The sequence below is a fragment of the Sylvia atricapilla genome, chromosome 11 (genome assembly GCF_009819655.1).
Source record: "Sylvia atricapilla isolate bSylAtr1 chromosome 11, bSylAtr1.pri, whole genome shotgun sequence".
Lineage (NCBI taxonomy): Eukaryota > Metazoa > Chordata > Aves > Passeriformes > Sylviidae > Sylvia > Sylvia atricapilla.
This window is the reverse complement of record NC_089150.1, coordinates 7,831,914-7,856,740: the sequence shown is the minus strand read 5'-3', so window position 1 is coordinate 7,856,740 and position 24,827 is coordinate 7,831,914. Positions and strand designations below refer to the sequence as shown.

The 24,827-nt window shown below is 41.2% G+C and overlaps 1 protein-coding gene across 1 annotated transcript in view; it reads left to right on the top strand.

Moving 5' to 3' along the window:
- The window catches only part of PTPRG (protein tyrosine phosphatase receptor type G), a 394,882-nt gene that overhangs the window by 313,030 nt on the left and 57,025 nt on the right, over nucleotides 1-24,827 (top strand). The window contains exons 10-13 of the mRNA XM_066326515.1: nucleotides 1,031-1,139; nucleotides 2,839-2,888; nucleotides 5,251-6,043; nucleotides 12,726-12,858. Of these exons, the coding sequence (XP_066182612.1) occupies nucleotides 1,031-1,139; nucleotides 2,839-2,888; nucleotides 5,251-6,043; nucleotides 12,726-12,858 (1,085 nt within the window). The remainder of the gene's footprint in view (nucleotides 1-1,030; nucleotides 1,140-2,838; nucleotides 2,889-5,250; nucleotides 6,044-12,725; nucleotides 12,859-24,827) is intronic.

The window sequence follows — 24,827 nt, the reverse complement described above, 5'->3', positions numbered from 1 at the left end:
CTAGACATTGTTATCTGGGTCACATTAGGGAACGATCTGCCTCATGAAATCAGAAAGGAATCCATTGAAAGGCACCCAAGGTTATGATGCATTGTAACCTCTTTCTTGTCATAATTTCACACTCTTAAGGGAGATTTTTTAATCAGGTATAAGGAGGAGAGCCTTAATCAGCAAAAATGAGCTGGGCACCATGAAAGCATCCTGTTTTATGTAAAAGAAATAATTACAAGTGCAGGGGATGTGATGGAGTGATAGCTTGGAAATAAATTGCAGTGAGACCTTGTGCTGTTCAGCAGAGCTTTAGGTTAAAAAAGCAATGACATCTTAGTCTATTTTAGGGGCAAGAGAAGAAGAAAACCCGCTTTCAGAGGAAAGTGCAGATTGCTTTCAGTTTCACACAGCCCTGGCAGATACAGTTGGGCTGCCCCATCTTGAATCAGAGCTAGACAGTGTTTTGCTGTAGAGATCATAAGTGACTCATACAGCTACTCCTGTGACCTGATGTGATTGTGGACTAAGGCAACTCTCAGGTCCAGGAGTAAGCAGGGATATCCCAGCCCAGGATGCTCAGCCATCATGTTGCATAGTACACCAGCATCAAATTGCCTTGGCCAGTTTGTTGCAAAATAATCAGTTTGAATGTGCAGTAACTTTTCTGGGCTTACCCTGTGTTTGGGACATGGATCTCCACCTAAAAAAATCTTACTATAATTGCTGTAAAGGCAAATAACTTATATTTAAGTTTTTTTGAGAAGAGCAGAGACATTGAGGCATGGAGACTGTCATGAGAACAGATGTGGGACATGTTAATTTCTTTCTCACGGGCAGAGTCAGCAATGTCTGGGTGCATCCCTTCAACCTTCAGCCTTGCTCTCTCCAGGGGAACCACTGAATATTTCTGTGTAGAAATATAACTTGTCTTACATGGCATAAATGTTCTGTGTTAGCACAATGCTTTATATATTTCAAATTGATCTTGGACAGTACTGTGGGGGTAAAAAACTGAATAATATCTATTTTTTTTAAACAGAAGGCCATCATTAGCCATGTCTCACCTGACATCCTTTATCTGTTCAGAGTTCAAGCAGTTTGCCGAAATGAAATGCGTAGTGACTTTAGCCAGACTATGCTCTTTCAAGGTAAAAAAGCCACGTACATATTTTTATATTGAACTATTCTTTCTTTGTTTAATATTCTGTTTTCAGAGTGCAATATGGTGTGAAGTTATTTCAGAAGATATTTGAATGCATGTAGACAATGCTAATTTCATATTGTGGCCAATGACTTGATCTGAATCCCATTTCCAATGAGGAGGGTTTGCCTACACTTCTCACTGTCAGGGTTTGTCAGGTTTTAGGAGAATTTAGAGTTTTTCTTGGTAGTATTCTGAAACAAATGCATCAGAGACTGCTTATGCATCAGAGGCACAGCTATAACAGAATGTGAGTGTGATTGGTGTTTGTTTTATGTAAAGAGGAAAGGAGATCAGTCCTACCTTGACAACCACATATGGAGACATTCAGGTTTTACCATGCACACAACCTCAGTGATTTTCAAAACATACATATTTAAAGAAAATCAAAAGAACTAGATGATAAGCTGTCCTTTGTCATGGATTTCCTTTTAAGTTTATTGGAGAAATCTGGTAAAGCTGAGATTCGGTAGAAGAACTTAATGATTTTAGAGGTTTTTTTAAGTGCTAAAGTTTTGCTCCTTCCTGAGAATTCATTATGACATTTTTTATTAAGTAGGGCAAATTTTGCCTCTGAGAGCATTCCCTCCCACTCCAGCTTATAGATGCATAAACCTCAATATGGGTAACAGAAGAATAAAACAAGCAGAGAGTTAAAAGTTTAAATCCATAGGATGAAGCAGAGTTGTCACTTGGATCTGATGCTGTGTATGGAGCAAAATAATAGGGGCATTCTTCAGTGTCACTTTCAGAAAGTATAGGGGTTTTGATCCTGCTTTGCTAGCACTTAGTGTCTGAGGGATGTCGAGCTATAGACATGGTTTATTCTGTTGTGGTGGCATGCCACAGTGCTGGCAGCATTGCAGAGAGAGCAGGGATTAGACAAGTGTCCTGTCCAAGTCACAACTCATGTGTACCTCAGCACAGTGTTTTAGACTTCACTTTCAAGTGCCAGGCAGAATTTAGAAAGTGGTGTGTTGCTTATTATGACCTCTTTTACTAGATGATGAAATGGAAACTTCTTTGAAGTTTGACTACAATAACTGTTAAATCACAGTAGGAGTAAATCATTACTGACAGCTCTGTGGGAGATCCTTTGGGTACTCTAGCCCAGTTCTAGCCCAGTATTCAGTGCAGTGGAAGTGATACATCTGCAGTGGGAGTAGATTATGTGATTCCTTTCACATGTCCCCAAAAAGGAGCTGCTGTTCTAATCTCTGGCTGTACTCAACATCTAACCTATAAAATTAATCCACTTTAGCTTTCAAAACATTATTCAGAGGTTGATTGTGGTTGTAGTTGAGATATATAGCAATAAATAATAATAATAACATTATAAGGACAGAAAAAAACTATTATCATCAAGCTACTCTTGCTTCCTGTGTAAGTCAGGATGTTTCATCCAGCTTGGGGTTGAAGGAGAGAGTTTGTTTTCTGCCAGTAAGCATTGCCAGGCCTGAGTAATTAAAGACAAGCAAGTGTTTGGATGCAAGTGCAGAGTGAGGTAATGCCCCAAGAGCTGAGTTGCCTTTGCTCCAGACTGAGACTCGTACCTGTATTCTGTAGGCACGTGTTGAGCTGTAGTTTAGGAGTTGTTCCTCTTCCTTCTCCCCTGCCCTGACGTGCTGCTCTTCTTCCCTCCTCAGCTAACACTACTCGAATTTTCGAGGGCACCCGGATTGTGAAGACAGGAGTGGTAAGTCAGGGATTTAGGGAGTGGGGATTTGGGGACATTTCCCACCAGGTGGCAGCACGATGTTGGAAATCTGCAGCAGGACCCAGCTTTCCTGGGGAAGGGGTGTCCAGACCTGTCACCGAAGGGTTTATAGCATAAAATACAGTTCATATATGAAATGGTTTTCTAGCTTCATGCTCTGAGAGACTTTGATCATTGGAGAATCGAGTGTTAAAAAGTTTTCCTCAATTTGTATTCAACCCATTTAGAGGGGATTTGTAAAATCCTAATGAAAACTGTGGAAATAAATTTAATTTCTTTTGCTAACCCTGTGAGAAGAAGTATATGCAACAGAAATAAGGCCACACAGACAGCATCTTTGCTCTTCCAGGGCTCTAAGGATACCTGTTACTTTGTGAACAAAGCCTGAACAATGTCTTTGTTTTATTTTAATTCAGGTGAGACTGTAACAAGTCACTGAGGCCGACTTTTGTATTCCAGAATCTGAAATGTTGGTACATTTACAGTAAAAGTGGAATACACTGTTTCAGTTTTGAAAGCATCTTATTAGTTTATTTAATATTAACTATCCATAACCTAAATTTTTTTGCATCCATTATACTGAGTTATTCAGTCAAATTTATGGGCTGGATTCATACTACTGAATTTACTCTAAGTACATTGCTTCTGATTTTATTGTGATCCAGTTTGATTTACTCTCTAATAAGCAAATAACATATACAAAGCTTGCATTTGAATGATTAATATTTGTTTAATGATGTATAGATGTTTCTAGATATATAAAATCTACTGTCAAATTTGAATACTCAGTCCAGCTTTGAGACTGTTCATGCCAGCAAAAACCAAATCTCACAGAGCCTTAGGGATTCAGATTGATAAGTATCTGAAAGTTTAGATGCTTATTTAAAATTTTGGCTCAAAATCTCTAAAGCACAGGTTTTCATCTGAGATCTCAGGTTCTCTGTGATTGCAGCTGGTCGAAAATAACGTGCGAAAGCAGCATTTCTTGGTTTGCTGCAGCCTTTCAGCCACACGGCTTGACTGAACCTGGGAATTGCAGAGATGCAGAAAAACTGTTAAATTATAAATTTCAGTATGCAAAATAAACATTTTTCATTTTTTCCAGTGTTCAGCAGCACCTATTTAACCTTTTTTTGTTCTTACCTGGTGCGTACCTTTCCAGCTAATTCTCTTCCTGCTGATGAATTCAGTAATGTGAGACATTTTTCAGTAATTTACAGAGGGAGAATGATTGAGTTGTCCAGAGGAACCACTGACTCTGCCCTTCCACGGAATTATTCCTTGTCTTTAGACAATTCACCTCAGTCCCTTTTTCCATGTGTAATTCAGGACTAATTCTTTATTAATAGACTAAGGTTTAGCTCTTTATGTGTGTACTGAGGGGTTTTATTTACAGCAGAGCACACACACGTGTGCAGAGACCTGCATGCTTGCAGTGGGTTGACATTAGAACAATACTGGCACGGTGCAGAGGATGCAAAGTGCATAGTTCATTACCTCCTTCTCTCAGTGAAGCAGGCAGTGTCAGTCCTGCCTTTCCTTCGCTGGTGGTGGCCAGGGAGGGTCCTGTGGATGTGGATAAACTGAGAGTCCTGTGGATAAACTGAGTCTATACATGGATGTCACAGCCTAGAGGTCCTGGCAGACATGGTGTTGGCTTGCTGAAGGGCTCCTGATGCTCTCCAAGTCCTTCAGGAGTATGCAGCTGACCATGCTGCAGTTCTTTTGTAGCATGAGCAATGCCTCATAGCAACACCAGTCCTTAGGAGAATAATCCTGATGGATAAATTAAGGAAATAAAAATAGTATCCTTTGAGGCCCTCACAATGTGCGTGGGAAGAGCCAGAGTTCCTTGTCAGAGCAGACCCACCAGCCAGGGATGCTCACGTTGGCAGCCATTATTTTGGGACAGCCCTTATGTAACACGGTATTTTTAAACTCCTGTATTCTGAGGATGAAAGCACTGTGAGTAATGCAGCTGAACTCATTAAACTCCTTTACGTTCTTCTCACCCCAAGAGGAAACGTTACTCACAAGTCAGTAGTGATGTGGGCGGAGAAGGTCCCGATGTAAAATAAAGATAAGGATAAAGAGGGCTTTAATGATGATGTGATGAAGGCAGGGAGGTTTCCCCTCTTTGTGGTTTGCTGGTAGCTCTGTGGCATGTTCTGTCCTGGCTCAGCCCTTCATCCAGCTGGTGATGAGTGTCTGGTTTTAGGAGAATAGCACGTGTGTGAAAAGGGAGGGAAAAGCAAGATGATGACCCCAGGTGGTATGCTGGGCCCCTGCTGATGCTCTCTGCTGTGTTTTCTTCCCCTCTGCTGCCGGTGATCTCCTCAAGCCCACAGCATCTCCTGCCTCCTCAGCTGACATGGCTCCCATCAGCTCTGGCTCCTCCACCTGGACCTCCTCGGGGCTCCCTTTCTCCTTCGTGTCCATGGCCACGGGCATGGGCCCTTCCTCCAGCGGCAGCCAGGCCACCGTGGCCTCCGTGGTGACCAGCACCTTGCTGGCAGGGCTGGGCTTCAGCGGCGGGGGCATCTCCTCCTTCCCCAGCAGCGTGTGGCCCACGCGGCTGCCCGCGGCCACCACCCCCAGCAAACAGGCTGGCAGGACCGTGGTGGCCACCAGCGAGGCCACCACCTCCCCGGGGCCCGAGCGGGACTCGGCGCTGACCAAGGATGGCGAGGGAGCCGAGGAGGGCGACAAGGATGAGAAGAGCGAAAGCGAGGACGGGGAGCGGGAGCACGAGGAGGAGGAGGAAAAGGATGCTGAGAAGAAGGAGAAGAGCAGGGCGACGGCGGCCGCAGAGGAACGCAATAGCACAGAGCCCAGCGTGGCCGTGGCCTCCCCCAACAGGACTGCTGAGGAAGAAGGAAATAAAACCCTATCGGGAGAAGTGCCAAACCAAAACGTTGCCCCCACGGCTGGAGGGGCCGAGAAGGAGAGCTTTGCCGAAGCCGACACTCAGCCCCAGCTGCTCCCTTCCACCCAAGTGCCACCAGCATTCACCGACGAACTGTACCTGGGCAAGGTCCCAAGAAGACCAGAGACAACAAAAAAACCTTCTCCAAAGGTGGACAGGTTTCCAGAGGAACATCCCTCAGATAACAAATTCATCACCATCAACCCAGGTGAGTGAGCTCCGGGGAAACCGATTTTACCAGCGTAAGTGTTGGAAAACAACATCATCCAAACTCCTGACAGGTTTCCAGTGATACACCATTTTTGTGGTGTCTGGCTATATCTGATTGGCAGGTTGTCTCAGGACCCAACCCCACAAGTTGTTACTGGGTGGAGCAGAGTGGAAATGGATATTATTTTATTGGGACAGATTCGTGGTCCTTGTAGCTTATTGGAAGATAAAATCTGGAAAAATTTTAACTCCCAACATGTTACACCAAGTACTTGGTTGAAAAGAAAAAGGGAGGGGAATGCAATGAACTATAGCTGTGAAATTAATTTGGAAGAGCGGCTGCTGTGCTGAACTGGCATTTCATAGGAAGTTTGGTATATGTGCTTCTAGCTAATTTAGTTTATCTGCAGGATTCTCCCTGACTGGGCTTTGAGATATTCTCCCAAATCAAGGGTAATTGCTGCTTTATTTCTCAACACAAAACCTGCATGCTCTGATCTTCCAAAACAAGGCACCTTCTGCACTAGGATTACCTTCTGATTTTTCTGTGGGGGGGAAAAAGAAAAATCTTAACCAGGCCGAGTAAACATATTCTCTATTTGTCCTGGTGAGAATTGCACTCCTGTACACTCCAACTCTGGATGTGTGCACGAGCTCCACGGTGTGTGCACAGCAAATGCAGGCTCTTGGAAGGCTGCCCAGGTGATCTGCATGTGCCTCTGCAGCTGGCCCCTCATGGTGCTCCCAGTGAGCAATGTCCACACGTTTTCCTGCCTGGGGAGCTCTGGGCACTGGTGAGGAAAACTGCAGGAAGCAAACGGAGTATACATGCATGTGGATTTATTTGGGGCTTTATTTATTTAGCTTTAGGTTGATTGATTCATTAGACAAGTTTATTTGAGTGATTGTGTGTATTACCACAGCATTTATGAGATAGTGCGCTTTTTTTATTTATTGTTTTTGGGGGCTTTTTACTACTATTGTTTGTTTTGCTAATCTGTAGAGTGTTTTATAATTTTCTTTTTCCATCAAAGCTGCTCTAGAGTAGTGTGAAAAAGCCTTACATATTTCTTTGTCCCTACATTGATAAACACAAAAATGCAGATATTGTGCATTCAGTTATAGCTCAGAACCAATTTAAAAAACAAAGCTAAATCCAATCTTTAATAACATTTGTTACAGAAGTGCTGACCAGTCTGTAATGCTGTGAATCATAACTGTTCTGTTAGAGATCAGATTAACAATGCACAAGCTGAGAAGCTTGCAACAGGGTGTGCTGATTGATTTTATTTTTTTTTAAATACACTGCTGTTTTTCTTACTCCCCAGCTGGAAATCCTCAAAGGCCAGTGCTCCCACTGAATATGGTCTGAGATGCCTGTCAGGCAGCTTTCAACATGCCACTTGCCCTGAACACCTTTGTGTTAGGAGAGAGGTCTCCTGGGAGTGCTCCCCCTGTGGGAAGACACTTGGGAATGCAGAAGGAGCTTTCCTCCAGGCTAGATCGAGGTTACCAAAGACACAGGCTGGTGAATTAGACTAGCACAAAGCCTGAGACTACTTGCTTCAGCTTCATTGTTTTCCCCAGTAACATGGAAATTTGCAATTCATACAGACAGACCTGACCTAACTCATGCCAGGAGTTGAGTTCAGTGAAACTCCAGCCATAGCAAGACCTCTTCTTGTGAGAAAGGGCCTTAAAGGTTTTCCATAACAAGTTAAGCCTGAAATCAAGATGAGTAAAGCCAAGAGGGCATTGCCAAAAGTATCTGAAAGGATTCCTGTGCATCAGGACAGCTAAGACTGTTAAGGCCACTTCCAAAGTGAGCAAAAAGCATCTCTGCAGTTTACTCTGTCCCAATGTGAGGGCAGAAACATTTTTGGATGCGTCTTTTCTCCTGGCATCTTTTCTCTTCTGCATCTTTTAAAAGCAGGTTTTAAAAAGCTGTCAAGGTTTCAAAAATGGTTTTGTGAGTAGAAAGTTTAATCATTTTAAAGAGTAGAAAATTGTTTCATAACAATGTACATTTGTAAAATTAATTATATAGCATCAAATTAGCAGTTGTAAGGAGATAACTGAATGGGGAAGTACTCATGAGTGTGCATGATTACAGGAGAACAGGGAACTCATAAGAAATTACAGGGAAAGTGTGAGGCCAATTAGTACAGCAAGGCTCATTTTCTTTTAGTGCTTATTTCTCATGTACATACACACACACCTCTCCTGAGGCCATGTCATTACTTTCCAAATGGCATTGGCCTCTTTTTGCCTGTGGTATTGGCCAATGCTAATGATTGTCTTCTGTCACCGAATGCTTGCTTGCATTCTCCTCTTTCATTTTCCTGATCATCCTTTTCTCTGTTTTGGTGCCCACATTAGACTAATTGTACTTTTGATCTGCAACTGTTACACACACAGCTGCTCAGCATTGTCTGTGACTCTGAAACCTGAAAATCAGAAAAACAGCAATTAAAATTATACTCTCACAAAAGAGGGAGAAAAAAAAAAAGAAAAGAAGCAAGGGAAAAAGATGAAACCTAGGAGGATTCAGTTTAATCAGGCTGAAGTGGATACTATCCCACAGAATTTTGGTTGATTGTGCCAGACAATTAAACAGATCCTTTGTTTTTTACTGGAGTTAACAACTGGGCTGTTGTAGCAAAGTAATAGCTGTGGGGTTGGGGCAAAAGCCTGGGTAGTGAGCTGGGACTGAAGACAGAGAGATGGGTTTGACTCTTCATCCAGATTTCAACCAGGTCCTCCCATCCCTCAGTGTTCACCCAGCTCTGCTGAATTCCTCCCATGAGAGGGCTTTGTAGAGACAGAGAGATCATGATGTGCAGGGTTAAATTTCAAGCCTGATGTATGCATTTAATGAAGACTGAATATTGGATTTTAGAGCAGTCTTTGCCACATCTGAGGTTACAAAAGCCTTTTAGGGATAACCTCATTAGCATAATTAAACATCTGTGTAATTCTTCTCCATCTGCAGCAAGGATTATTAAGCTGTGTTTTCATGTGGCACTTCAGCCATTTTCACACAGAATCACAGAGTGTATAAAGTTGGGAAGAACCACTGGAGTCAGTGAGACCAGTCTCCTTCCTCTAGAAGGGTTCCCTACAGCACTTTAATCAGCCTTGTGTTCAGACAGCTTTTAAATATCTTCAGAGATGTACAAGGCAACTTACAGGAACCAACAGCAGAATGGCTTGAAAAGAAAAAAGTTGAATTATTTAATGCCTGCAAACTATGAATTTCAGATATAGGATTAAATATGATTGGCATCTGTTACAAAGCAGTGAAAAGCCGTGCTTAGTAGTGCACAGCCTGTGACTATTACAGGAGGGCCTTGAAGAAATAGGGGGTAGCAGCTGCACCATGACACAAGCTTGTATCAAAGGTAATACTTCTTTAAGAAACATGGGTTTGCCTTTTTGTCATTTAATAATATGGCCAATATTATTGTCCAGAACTAATTAAAATGTGTAAGTTTTTTATGAACTTTGTGTAAGTGCATAACTTCATTTACTCAAGGGAAAGATGAGCAAGCTGACTTTCTCTTAGGAGACCATGTGGTCTGAGGCAGTTCAGCAGCAGGGCTTTTCTTTGGTTAATGGCATCTGAAATGGTACAACAAACAGAACTTTGTCCTGGCAGTGTGTGCAGTGGCAAGGAATGATAAAAGTAGATAGGTTATATAGTACAGCTATGGTTGCTTATTATAGTAAGCAGTGTTACTTAGGGGAAATAAACATGTTTCTTTTCTCAGGAAACGATTTCCAAGAATACATGGGGGGAAAAAAACACATTTCACAAACTGTAGAATGCCTCCTTTTTACCTTGACCTTTGCACAAGAATTGCACTGCCAGAGCCTCCCTGGCTGCCTGATGCCATCCAATACTCCCTGTGCCAGGGCTCATCCATCCAGTGCCTGGGTGGAACTGCTGAATGGGTGGTTCACAGAAGTTAAGGACTTTTCCAGACACAAGAGTAGATTTAGTAGTGCCAGGGCTTGTATCATGTGGGACCTCCTGAAACAGATATGCTGTAATAATTTTTATTCCTTCCTACTGGGATGAATTCCAAGCCAGTAAAAGGCAAACTGAATTAATTCAACGAAGGCATATGCCACTGGAAACTGTTTACATTTCTTAGCAAAAATGGAGTTTCCTAGTCCATTTTTTAAGCTTCCCCCATCCTCTGCCAAATACAGCTTATGGTGGCACAGTTACAAGGATATGCTGTTGACACTACCAGGGCTTGACATTCTTGCTTTGGAAAAGAATGAAATGGTGACTATTTTATTTCATACTATTTTGTTATATGGGAGAAGAGGAAACTGTAGAGGCCCAGATTTGTCTTCTTGTGTGTGTGTTTCATTTCGTCTTTTTCCAAGTTATCCAGCACACTGGCTTTTCTTAGGCTGTTTTGCCATGACACTTAAGACAGACACCAGCTCTCCAGCTGCACTGCTCTACCTCTGGCCCCAGCTGCCATTCTGGTACAGTTTTTATTTGCACTGATGTGTTTAAGCTCTCACAACACATTACTTAAACAGTGGGAAACACCTCAGACTTTTTCTTCAAAGCCAGCCCAAGAACTATATCTTTTCTTCTGAAGCGCATCATTGCTTGAGCATTCCCAACTGGAATTTCAGGGCCAGCCATCAGTATTAGGGAATGGAATTGCTATTCTGGCACTCAGCATACTGAGCACTTTCTTGTCCTCACATTTGTGGCACAGGGAGTTGGCAGGGTCAGATAAGTGTGTTCTCCACACTAGACTGACTCAGAGGAGCAGCGTGAGCACTGCAGAATTTAATAGTTTGCATTCGGACTCCAGCCCATGCTGTGCTTACAATGGAATTGAATTTTCTTCCCATGCAAATAGAAACATATGGTTTTGTGTTGAAAGATGTGGAGGTGAAACTAAACAGAATACTGTCATTGGAGAGAACTGAGGCAACACCCTAATGGATATACGGTGGTGGGACTATTTGACTCTCCTACAAAGTTTTCTTGCATTGCATAGTTTTTTTTGCTTTGTCCCTTTTACTATTCTGATTAGTAACACCTCACAGGCTTACTTTTTTTCATGCTCTTAAATGATTTGAAATGCACTGGTAATAAGTGATGGCTCAAGACTTGGCATTTAATAAGTTTGGCAAGTGCAGAGAATAAGCCTTTGCTCTAATTTGGGAGTTTCTCTTCTTATTCTTTGCTAGTCAAGGAATTCAAAGATGTTCAATCAACGTGCACGTTCACTTCCCCCAAACATCCTTCTGATGAGCATGTCATTTAGGCTGCTTGCTAAAGGGCATTACCTCTATCAGCCTAGTTCTCAAAACTAGGAAGATTTCTTGCTGGGCTTGCAGCAGCCTCCAGCCTTGCTCTGTTTTCAGCAGTCAGGCAAAAGCATTTACAATTAACCTTTACTTCCACGTTAGTTGAATTTTACTCCTGCCTACGGAGGAGTATAATCTAAATGCTATTAAAATAGAGTATGACTTCATATTATGTGACATCTGGTGACTTCCAATTATCTGTGTTTTGCCTGCCTATGGTGAAAAGGCAATTATGTTCTTCTGGTAGGATTTGCAGCAGTTTCGGGAGATACGATAATACAATACTGAATGAGGGCAAGGAAGCATGTTGGTAAGGAAAGACTCAAACAGGCTTAAAAGTAGAAGTCAAGTGTGCATGTTTCAGTCCTTGAAATCTGAAACTGTTTGTACTAATCCTTTTGCATTATGTCCTGTTGACAGGTATTGATCAACCACTGCCTGTTTGTTAGGAAACATGAATAAGATATGGAATCTGCTTCTGCGTTTTTCTTTTATCATTCTGTCTAAACCAATTTATTCATCAAGTCTACATGAATTTGCACAAATTAGATGTCATTTGAAATGCACTGGTGCAGTGTCTATGCTCACTGGCTCCAGTACTTGCAGAACTTCTAGATATTCATCTTATATATGATACAATAATTTTAGTGAGATGTCATGCAAAAAGTAGAGTTAACTCAGCCAGATCTCAGGGTATTGACGAACTTTCATTTTGTTCAAAAGCTGTGGCATAATGATTTCTTCTGTCAGTTACAACACATCCTATCCATTCATTCATCCACCCATCTTGACAATCCATATGCTAAAAAGTGCTTTCATATGCAGTAACCCACCAGATTGTGACAATTCTGCAAATGATGTGACATGACACCCAACATGTTGAGGATTTTTTATTTTAAGATAGTTACCAAGAAATTTATTTCTAAAGCAAAGTATTACACAGAGCTTTGCAAACAGGGCTGTCCTGCACTGTTGAGAAACAGAGTACAATAATTTATCTGCAAACACTGATGATGGAGCACAGCATTGGCTCAGTGGGGTACTCCACATCTGATAATAGGTGCTTACATGAAAGAGTCCTAAAAGTGTCTATGAGATTTTAATTACAGGCAGTAGTAAAATCCTAGCCATATGTGGCAATAAACACCATACTTCTGTGCTCTCATGTCTCAGACTGAAGACAAATGGAGTCCCACCCTGCAGTTAGAGGATCTCTGCTCTGTTTACTCATAGCATGTAAAAGGGATAAGCTATTTGTTTTGTTTACACATTTTTCCGTACAGTAATTCTTTTTTCCATCCAGTGATTGGTTTTGTTATGTGTTTAACTCACAGCTGGCAAGAACAGCTCCAGCATGGCCACGAGACCTTCTCCTGGTAAAATGGAATGGATCATCCCACTCATTGTGGTCTCAGCACTGACCTTCGTGTGCCTCATTCTTCTCATCGCTGTGCTTGTCTACTGGAGGTGAGCCTGTTTCCTTATCAGTGGAAACTAGTTAGCATTTGAAACACATTTCAGGTAGTGTTTTAGGTCCTGTGTTTTTTTATTTTGATAGAAGTTACAGTGATAGATACATTAGATAGTTCTCTGGGTGCTAGAACAGGTTTGTTGGTTAACTATTCATCAGTCTTAAATACTGATTTTTGTGTCAGTGAAAATGAGCTTGGTAGAGGTCTACCAATGGTAGAGCCAGCTGTAATGGTGACAAATATTTTCACAATTAGTCCCTCTGAAGTAGCTATAAAAATTATCTTTGTCTTGGCCTTCAGGAAAGGTGGTTATGGGAGAAAATCCCAGGTGGATTTGCCTTGGTTTTATGGGTGTCTTTGCCACAAACCTCCTGTGTAATCTTATGCAGTTCTTTACTTCCTTGACTGTACTTCAAGAAAGAGGGATAAGCTTCTTTCACATTCCACAGCAATGCTCTTTAGCATTGGTGAAGAGCTCAGAAGTGCAGCCTGCAAGGTCTTGAAAGTGAAGATTGCCTCTTACAAAGAGACATTGTCATTCACACCAGTGGATTTGGTTCAGTGGTGGAGACCAGGATTAGCATCAACAAACCCCTCTTCATTGGATTTAGAGTGAACTAAAACCTGTAGCACCTCCTTGTGTCAAAATCAGAACCCAGAGGCACCTCATTTGTCTGGAAGTTAACATTAACCAGGGATAAGCCACATACAAGGTATTTAGGAATTATTTTAAAATCTGATTAGATGGGATAGAGGAAAGTAGCTTTGATGAGAAATACCAGCCCATTGATCATTATATTTGCAGTACCAAGCTATTTTTCAGTACATCCATTTTCCTAACAATTAGTTGGCCCAATTGTAGAGGCTGAGAACATTAGGTAGAATTAATAAGTAGATGGCAATAGTCTTGTGAAAACAATTTCTATTAACATTTGTAAGTAATTAACATCATTGCAGTAAGATGGTGAATAAAATTGCCGTGGTGTATGCACAAAAGCTGGATTAGGAAGGGTTCTGAAGATCCCATTGTGTTGTCCTGTTTTTCAATATTTATGTTGTCTTTATTTGAAGTACTAACCTTGGTCATATTCACACCAGGCAAGTCCTGGAAGGAAATGGTATATCTCAAAACACTGGGATGAAGGATTAGTAGTATTTATCTACCGTTGATACAAAATGCTCTTCTAAGGAGGAAAGGTTTTGAAATACAATGCTAACAGCAATTATCAAGAAGAATGTTGGTACCTATCCTTGTTTGCAAAGCATTTCCATTTCTTTGCAATTTTACTAGTGGAGCGAGAGAAATACTTGCAAAATTTGTGTTTCGTTTGCTCAAAGAGTAACAGTACCATCATGTACACGGAAATTATGTCATGTAGCAGTCAAAGTTTTTTGATAAAAAGTTTTTTGATATGAAGCAAGAAATAAAGGAACAAACTTGAGAGGACATATGTACTACCTTCAAATAATCTGTGTCTAGTTCTGAGGATTTTTAACGAATACAGAGAGTGTATTAAACATACACACGTGTTTTAGGACAAATCAACAAGCAACTAGAACATAAATCGTGCCGGTAACATTTCACATTGTGCAGACCATGTCACTGAAGCGGCAGCACAGCATTTCATTTGCAGTGTGATTGCCTTTCCTCAGGGAAAAAATAAAATGTTTATCTCTGTGAGCGTTTTAAAGCAAGGAAAAAAGAGATTCTGAAGCACTGCAGACTCTAATTCAGAAGTTTGAAAGGAGCAGTAATGTGGATTTTCAGGAAAAAATACTTAGCTTAAGATGTAATGGGCAACATATGGAATAATTTGCCGAATAACACCATCAAAGCAAATGGCATGAAAACAAGTTTGAGACGGATATTTCAGAAGAGGAAACGTGGTATTGAAGTGCACAGCAGAGAAACACTTGTGATGAAAGGATAAAACCCTCAAGGGGACAGGCGTGCTGGACCAAGAGGTCTTTCCTTGCACAGCAGCACTTAGTTTTGGTGTTAAAAAAAAGTTATAAATCAAAACCCAGATAAATAGAGGAAGCAGAAGAGGCATAGTTGCCCTTGGCAATGCACTGTGAGGGTAAAACAAATTTTATTTTTGCTTTTGCAATTTTGAGCATTCGTGGAATTAGATGATTTGAGACTGGAGGTGGCATAAGTGGAACAATGAAGCAGAGAGAAGCCTTCTGCTTGTTTCCATCTCATCGGTGCCCTATTATCCAGGGACCAAAATAAGGGAAGTTGCTTGGGAAATTGCTTAGGAAGGTTTGGAAAAGCATTAACTTTGTTTGGTCTCTTTGTGGCTCGTTCCACGATACAGCAAAGCAATAAGTTTTGTGAAGAAGACTTGTTGTAAGGAAGCTTCATTTTCTATTCCCTTTATTTGAAAAGGAGACTGTCATTGTTTGATGAAGATTTCCTTTTTCCATCTGTTGAGCTTCCATACTGTGTTTTAGAGACTCCTTGTAACTGAATATATTTCGAAATGATCTATGCCATTTCTGAACAAGACTCGCTTATTTGCAGAGGTAATTTGCTGTTCTCAGTTCCTTTTTCATGTGGATCCTGGACAAATGGTGAAAGAATATGACTAATATTGAAGAGAAAGGGTCACTTCCATCTTTTTTGTGTGGTGGCCATCTCAGTAATGAAAAGGGATGGGAACTTGCAGGCAGGCAGAGCTCTGAATTACCTTTCTACTAAAGTTTCCTGGATTCAGTACTTTAAATGGCACTGCTGCACAAAGGGGTCTGTGATTTTACATTGGTAGAGTGGAAGATAAACTAGGTCAGCATAATGAAGCTGCAAAAACTGTGCTGCCTTTTATCCCAGAAAAATGAGGAGAGCACAATCACAGGGTGACCACGAGCCATGACATCCACTGGGACCTGTTGGTAGTTGGGCTCCCTGGGCAGGAGGAACAATGATACTGTAGTTTCAGTTTGCTTCTGTGCATGTTTGATTCCTCCTGGGGAAAAGCTGGCCTGGCTGATCCTTGAGCTGTCACGGGCATGATGAAGGGGACTGTTGCTCCCAGGACCTCTAGTGCTTAAACTGATTTCTTTTAGCATCAAGTTGAGAATTTCAGTCTTAGCAGACAGAAAAGGTGAAGAGACCAGACCCTTGTTTTACTCACCATATGGATTCACCATTCATTTTGGCAGTGGCACAGTGGTGCTTCTTTTTCTGCCTTCTTTCCTTTCATACTGAGTGCTGAAATTGTGTGCTGTAGGGACAACAACTGAGTATTTCTGAAAAGTGTACACTGGGATTTTAGGACCTTCACTGGAGCACTGCTAGCTCGTCTAGAGCCCATTAAAACGTGGGCATCATGAGGTGCTGTTTCCCAAACACATTATTTTTGCATTTCTGGGCATTTGTTTTGCATCTGTGATTCTATACTCAGACTTAGTATCATGAGATCCATCTGCAGATCTTCAAGGTCAGTTTAAAATCTGACTTGGATTGTCTACAGTCTTTGCCACTGTTACTCTCACAGCCTTTGCTACGAGCTCTGAGAACTGCAGGGTGTGTTTGATAGTGACCTCCAAACTATTTAGGGATTGAGTGTGACTTCAGTTTTTTTGCAACAAGATGAGTTCCTATAGTATGCTGAGCTGTAATGTGGCCTGAAACATGTCTTTTCTAGAACTTCCACTATATTCTGTAGCAAATTGAACTAGTCCTGAGTATTGACACTTAGGGGTAAACCTAGAGTCAGTGTCACTTTCATCATCACACAGGTGCAGAAGGGTGACCAGAGTCAGGAAATCAACTGAAATATTTCCATACACAGTAAGGTCTGTCATTTGGGGGGAAAATAACATATTTCAGGAAGGTATGGTAACCTTCTACTGTTTGTTTTTCATTCTGATTTTTAATCTAAACACTACAGTCCTATAGACTGTGGTTTCAGAGGGAAAAAATAAGCAGAGAATATTAAGAAGCAATTAAGATTTTAGAGTTTAGCCAACAGCAACTTTTAAATGGGAACTAAATTATAGCCATTTCTCATTTTCAGCTAAGAGGAAGAAATTCATTCACGACTATAGCTGGAGAGTTTTCTTTTTCTTTCTTTTGAACAGATACCATAATTCACCTTGAATTATTGCCACCATCAACATCATGATCCCAAAGACAAAGTGGGAATATTGTACTGCATTTCTTATTAAATCAAGCTGTTTATACAGTGCTAATATGTTTACTTTCAGGGGGGATTTTTGGAACAACGCAGCTGCTGCCTTTCAAAGAGCAAGCAAGCTTGCGTTGCTTGTTTTATAGCTGTGTGTGTATATGAGACAGCTTGGGAAAAAGATGTCTTTAATTTTCCTTAGGCAAAACCCTATAGAATTTAGTAGAGAGAGTTTTCTTAGGTTTTTGTTAAGCATCCTGTCAAATTGAACAGATCATTGGGACAAGTCCTGTGACGGTGCCTTGTGTTTCTCTGGCAGTGCCTTTCTGTGCAGGAGAAATTACACTGAGCACCAGGAGATGAGTTCTCTTTTCAGACTCGGTCATTGATTTCTGTGGGACCTCAGGCCAAGTCACTTACGGGTTGAGAGTATTGTTGTTGAACTCAGTGGCAAAGATCTCACTGGGGGCAAGCTGAAGTGTTCCAAATTTCAGCATCTGAGTTCTGACACTGGTGAAATAGCACTGAAGAAGGTTGGTCAGCTGTATTTGTATATCAACTTAGAGCAACAAAAGCTGAAACATAAAGAACCCTCATATTTACCATGTCTCATAACCATGCCTCGGAAAACTACCTTTTGGTGTTATATTCTAGGGAGTTTGCAGAGCTGCTTAGCTAAGAGAGCATTCAAACTTAATTGGGAGAAAAAAAAATAATTTCTGTCTGTACCAGGTTGTAAAAAGTGCTGAAATTGTTATCTGAACCTATCTCTAGGTTTTATTTTATGAGTACACAATGTGTTGTTCATCCACTGTACTGATTGGAAAAGGAACATTGCAGATTTACATACCATTGTAAAATTGTTTGCTTACAATGATAAAAGTTTCTTTCAGCTTACTCTAAAATGTTTGTGATTCTTCTCATTTTCTCACCCATGGAGGATGTTGAGTGGTAACACTTTCTGAGACCCTGGGTGTTAATTTTAAGAATGCCCCAGATGCAGTTGCATGAGTATTTATTTCAGCAGCAGCAGTTCAGGCAGGGTCCTCTGTTCCTGCCCTTGTTCTGCCCTCTGTGATCCCATTGCAAATGTTTGTACAACCATGTGAGGAGATGGATTGTGAAATAATCCATGTTCAAAAAAAAAAAAAAAACTTTAAAAAAAAAATGAGAGGAGTTTTCATGTCCTGATTTAAACCAGATTAGCTCTTAGTCTGGTTCATGTAGTAACAGGACAGAGCTGTACCAGCACAACTGAAGGAGCAGCACGGGGCAGGAATGAGGATGAATGGGGATGCTTGCTCCAACATTGTCCTCAGCAATGCATGAGGACCACATCCAGGTGCTTGTGCTCGTCTTGGGGATCGCAGTGCCCCAGAGCTTGTGTCACCATAGGCACTGAGGAGAACTGACAAGGGGAAGAGGCTTCCCTACTCCCTGGAGGCAGCCAACTCCCAAGGGAGACAAGGGAAAACGTGGAGGTGAGTGGCATACCTGAAACTTCTTGCAGTTCCATCTCTTTCTTAGTGCCCAGCCGTGCCGTGCTCATACTGAACGTGGCATGCATTTGTTTTCCTCTGGAAATGGCCACATCTAGTCTCATGTGATGAGAGATGGGGACAGGGTGGATCACTGCTTGGTAAATGGGAAGCAGCCTAACCTGATATAGAGTCCTCTGATCTCCTGCTCTCAATCCAGGCAATGCAGGAAAGGCACTTCAGCTCATATTGCAGAATATCTGGGTTGCGTGTGATTTTGCCAGTGCCAGAGGTAAAGGTACTGAATCTTAGGTCCATCTGTGCTCAGTATCTCAGAATTTCTTGTTTTCCTTAAAAGGGAGCAGGCCTGTGATCACGTCCCTCTTCTCCCACTCTGGGACCCGACCTCATCCTCTCTGCCGACGTCAGACCCTCACTTTCAGGCCAGATGCTCATGGCAGACACTGGTTGCTGGTTCTGGCTGTTGGTACCATACTTTCAGTGCTCATCATTCTTCTCTTATGAGGGAAATCAATATGAAAACTTCTCTGGCAGCATCTCTGCCCTTTTCATCCAGCAGGACACAGCCTGGGGCAAGGGGCAGAGCCCACAGGTAGAGCCCAAGACCAAACCAGAGTTTTGTGCTGCTGCTGCTCTTCAGTGTTGGCTGCTCAGGGGGTTTTATCATCTCCTCCTGCAGGGGAGCTGAGCCCTGCTGGTCCCAAGGCTGGTGGGACACGGGGCTGGCTCCCTGTGGGAAGGGCTGAGGCAGAGGAGCCCAGGACCTGCACCTGCAACCATCCCTCCCCAACCTCTTGTTCCATAGCCATTTCCCAAATGGGCACTCCGGGGCCTTTCAGAAATCCTGGGAGTTGTCAGTTGTTATAGTAACAAACCTCCTGCTGTTGGATTGGCCCCGAGATGCCCATTTGGGCTTTTGAACAGACTAACTCAGGCTCATTAGACAAAAAAGAGAGAGAGACAGATTTGCAGATGGAAAGTTGCTTTTTAAGCATGCTGGATGATCTGTTAAGAGCTTGACTGTGGAAAGGGGCACGGTCTCTCATTATATGCCTGTTACTTTTACTCTCTTTTAATTAACACTAGGTTTAATTTTTTGTCATGAAACAGAATTCTACAAGATCCCATTTCCTTTCTGGTGAGGCCAATAGTGACCTGCGGCTTTACAAACCAACATATTTTGTCTTGAGAAAGGAAACAGGTATTTGCTAAGCTTAAATGCAGATCAGTGGTGATTCCTAGAACTATCAGGATATTGACAAAGCTCAGAAAATACTATTTTAATTCTAATTATACAGCGTCAGAACCAAACTCAATAAGCACATTCCAACCCAGGAATGTCCCATTTCAAGGAAATAGGACTGTCTAGATTTTGCTTGAGGTTTAGACCTGAGCCATCACATTGGTGTTAACAGAGTGATTTCTGGATAACTTCTACCAGCTACAACAGACTTTGCTATTGTAAATTTGAGTCCACATCACTGAGGAACCTGTATCATCTTAAATGGGTTCTCAGCAGTAATGTAATTGCAATATCAAATTTCTTCTTGCCCAATATTTGAAGCCAGCTTCTTCCTGTGCCCCACATGGCCAGCCTTCATCTGAATTTCATGAATCAGTGCTCTCCTCTCAGCTGTCCTGTAAATAAAAAGCAAATACAGTTTTATAGCAGGCTGATGTATCTCCAGGTGTAAATAAGAGAGAACTCTGGGGGGTTTTATGTGATTGACCTTTTCTGCAAGGAAGATTGTTGCATCAGGTGGGGCAGGCAGAGCAGTTAGCAGACAGGGGAAGCAACTGCTCAACTACATGAAAAGGGGTCTGCAAGGAATCTGTGATCTTCTGCCCCCACTGTGCTGTGCATGTGAGGAGTCTTTGGCTTAAATTACAGTACAGGGGAAATTTCGGTTGGCTATAAGAAACAACCTCCTGATAGGCAAGACAATAAAGTGGTGGTCTGTAGAATTTCCATCGTTTCTAGGTTTCAGACAAGGTTAAGCAGCTCCAGTGAGGAGCACCACAGGAGTCTGATCCCTCACAGGAGCTGCCAGGCCTGTTCTCCAGTTCTGCAGTGCCGGCTTTAAAGCACACATGGAAGCATGAGAAAAGGGGAGGGATGGTACAGTGTGATAAATTGCCCTGTAAATCACAGGCTAGAAGCCTGCCTGTCACTCTTAAACTGTAGCATGTGGGTCAGTTGCATGAACATTTTTCTGCAGGCACTTTTATGGATGTGGCCACTGAACTCAGTGGGAGCCTAGATGTGCATCACCTTTATTTTGAAAGATAATGTCAAGCATGCAATCGTGAGTCACACCACAGGACAATATGTGCTTCGGGTGTGGAAGACTAGAATTCAAAATATCATGTTGGTGACCTTGAAAACTCCCAAACACAAAAAGTATAATTTTTATTTTTAATTTGCTATGTGATGTGTCCCATAAGACCTGAGACATTCATGCTGTACCTTTCCCTCAGGCCATCCTAAGGGCTAAAGCTTATGCAAAAGGCTTGGCAGCAAGCTGGAAAACTGCTGTTGACACCCCTCCTCAGTTCTTTGTTGAGAGGTGTAGCAGAATTTCCCCAACATTTCCAAAAATATCTTCTGCAGAGAGAGCAAAGGAGAAGGGGCAAGGGCAGCTGAGGTCAGGCAAGGAGGGATCTGCACAACTGCAGTCGATCTTACTGTTTTGTCTCTGTGGAACTAATTAAATGGATTAATTGCAGACATATTTTTTTTCTCTGGAAATGCTTTCCCCAGTGCTGTTGTAATGGTGAGGCCTGGGAAAAAAAGAGCAAGATTTTATCTGTTCAGTTACTGGCTTAATAGTTTGCAATGTGTAAGTTTGAACAAATATTATTTAAATATCAAAATATTCTTATTAATCTCTATTAAGAACAGGTTTTTGAGTGCTCAGAAATAATATGCCATGAGGAGTGTGGGTTTTCTCATAATTACAGTGGCAGAGGATGCCAGGTACCACTGGCATCTCCTACTCATCTGCTGGGTCTGTTGTAAGTTACTGTAGAGAAACTCATACAGCTTTAAAATTTTTGAACTCTGACTTTTAAAGCTGTGAGATATTTTAAAAGAGAAGCCAATTTCGCAAATGCTTTTGGTGAAATTATATCACTTCATGAAAAGAAGGCTCTATTAAGAAATTGATGCACTATTTTTCTATTCCCCTTCCCATCTCAAAGAAACAATTTTGCATACTCATTGGCAATTGGTCTGTTGCTAGTTAATTTCTATCATATTCTTAGTATGTAAGAGTATGAGTTAGAGTGTATACAGGTATCTCTGGAGTAGATTCACTCTCATAAACTGGTAGGTTCAGAGCTAGAGTAATGTCTCAGACATACTGTGAATGAAATATCCTATAATACAGCTAGATGTACCCTGAGGGAACAGTATACTTCTGCTGTGAAACTGTGAATTAACCACAGCAACCAGATAAATTGTATTTTTTCTCTCTCCTTGTAACCATAAAATATAGCTATTGAAAAGCCCTATCCTGTCCTAAGTCCCATGGCAGCATTTGGACTAACATTAGCACCAGCTATTTCACAGCAGGATGTAGTGTGAGTGTAAAATTATAGGGTAAGAATATTAAATCAATTCAGCAACCTTAGCTGCTTGATAAATACTGGGAATCAGCAAACTAGTAAAACAATAACAAGCAGGGGTGAACTTCATTTTACTGTTTCTTAAAACCTGTGCAATTTGGGGAAAAACAAGGCCTTGGAATGCACAACACGTTGTGCTGCTATTACAAATGTAGCAAGTACACGAATTCATTCAGTTTATTGTGGAATGCTGAGTTGTTTGGTTTAAAAGAAAACAGTTCCTCTATTGCTATAAACAGCATGTGTTTTACTCTATTGACTTACAGGTTAAAATTCATTTGAGTTTGAACTTTTAAGCTGAAACAGGCGTAGGCGGCGTGCCTGGGTCTTGGTTGGTGGATTGTTGCATGGTTTGGAAACCCTGTCTTTTCCAAGAAAGAACCTTTCTGAAATGCCCTACAAATTGACATTTTAAAGTAGTAGAAATAAGCCAAATTTGAATTGTAAAAATATTGTTAATGTTAAAAAACAATAAATAGAAGAAAAATCCGTTCTTATTAATGACAAATGTTCTGTTCCCTGAGGGTTCAAAATTATTTTATGGTTCTGATCAAATTGTCAGCTAAATGGATGGATTTCTGCACAGTGATTCACTCTCCACAGCCATTTTTTAACCACCATCAGAAAGTTTCCAGTGAATGCTGGTAAAATTCCTTACATTTAGTAGGAACCATATCATCATTCAAAATGATGGTTGTTTACTCTCCAGAGTCTTAAAAGTTTCCTAAATTTCAGTGTTCATCAGTAACAGCAGCTGGTAGTGCAGACATGAAGTGAAAGCTGAGAAGAGGCAGTCCTCATACCTGCCTTAATATTTCAATTTGTTTTGTTGGGTTTTATTTTGCTTTTTTAATAAAAGCTTGGGACATAAACGTACCAAAATGCTAAGTCTCTGCCCATTCATACAGCTCCTTATTTTTGAAGCATTCATTGTGCTGTTTCAATCCAGGAGTAAATGGGTTTACTTTGCAGGCTCAGAAGAGCAAATTGAAAATGCTGGTTTAGTCAGTTAAGGGGGAGTCTAGACTTCATCCACAGAACCAACATTTAGACAACAGCAAAAAAAGATTCTCCTGGCCTAGATATTATTGCAGGCTTCATACTCATATGAATGAACTTGTTTTGCCCAATTTCCTCACTTTTAAGTAGGGACAAGCCTTTTAACTTAAAAGGGCTTTTCCTGTAGCCTGTTTATTTTTCAGCAAACTTTTCTGTAGGTCTCATGTGACAGAAGGTGAAGTCATGTTTTCTGCTAATACCTTGTCTCCCTACAGCTGTACAATTGTCTTGTGTCCTTGTTCTAATTTTGGGGACCTGGAGGGCAAGAGGGAGAATGATGAACAGCTTATCAAGCACCAAGGACATTTACTTGGTTTATATCTGCCACAGTTATTCTGAGCATGTTTATGGTATGAAGAGGTTTATAAATTTTATATTTATTAGCAGAAATTCCTTATTAGAAAAAGAAATTAATAATTAAAGCACAGCATTTGCATGCACAAATCACTATAGTTTGACTTGGGTGCTTTTTAATACTGAATCTATCTAGGCAAAGCAATTGTATCTCTGTGGAGATCAATCCTAAAGAATAAAAGAGATGAAAGGATTTTTTTAAAGAATTTGAGCAAAGAAAAGATTGTCTTCTTTTTCTTGAAACTATGGAAATAAAGTTTCTGCTTTCTAAAGGAAAACATAGTAATTAGGAAATTTGCAAATGGAAATTAGCTTGTGTTGGTCTTTGTCTTTATTTATATCATTAAATGCAGTCTTTAATTAGCATATATATTATTCATGTTTCAATATAATCCATTTTATAAGTCCAAGTTAAAATATAAAAATCAAAATAGGCTTGATGCACCCTATTGTTCACATGCAAAGCAGTTAACATAGATGTAAAGATATGAGGTGAATTGAGACATCCATATTTCATAAGGATGCAGTCTACATTTTCTGAAATTATGGCTTGAACTCTTATTTTTAACTTTTTCTCATTTGCATACATATTACTCCCTGTTTAAATGATGTGTTAATTCTATTCATTAGACTTCAGTGGATGCTTCTGAGTCTCCTGATAATCAAGCACAGGTCCCTGGAAAGCAAATTATGGACTTTCATGTGGCAAAACCCATTGTAGACGTGACATTTATCACTGCAAAGCCAACTCCTGTGGAGCACTTGGCTGCAGTCAGGAGGCCAGAAGCCTTTTTCTTCTGCTTATGGTGATTATTGTCATCTGTGGATAAGGAGCTGGCACCAAGTCCCCAGTGGCTCTCCAGACATGGTTGGGCACTTGACAACTGCTCCACAGTCTTGATGGTAAAAATGCCAGCTCAGTTCTTTGAGGGAATAATTTGACTCAGGTCCTCACACAAACAGCTTCAAGAAAATGGGTGGTGTGGAATTTTCTGTTATGTGTATTCCATTCCATATAATGTGATGGTGGAGACCAGGATGGGGGGACCTGACCTAGGTGGGCTCTGTACTGTCTGAAGTGTATTTGGCTGTAAGAGCTGGAGCCTGCAGCTTTGGCTTTTCTGCTCTTCCAAAATATGCTTGTACTCCAAAATCTGGAAGAAGAGAGCCCTGGAAGCAAAGCACAAAGGTGACAGCAGTACAACAGGAGTCCTTTCTCCTTTCTCTGAGCCATAACTGGTTGTGAATGTGGGAAGAATCTGTGGGAAGAGAAGGGGCAGTGAAATAGTATT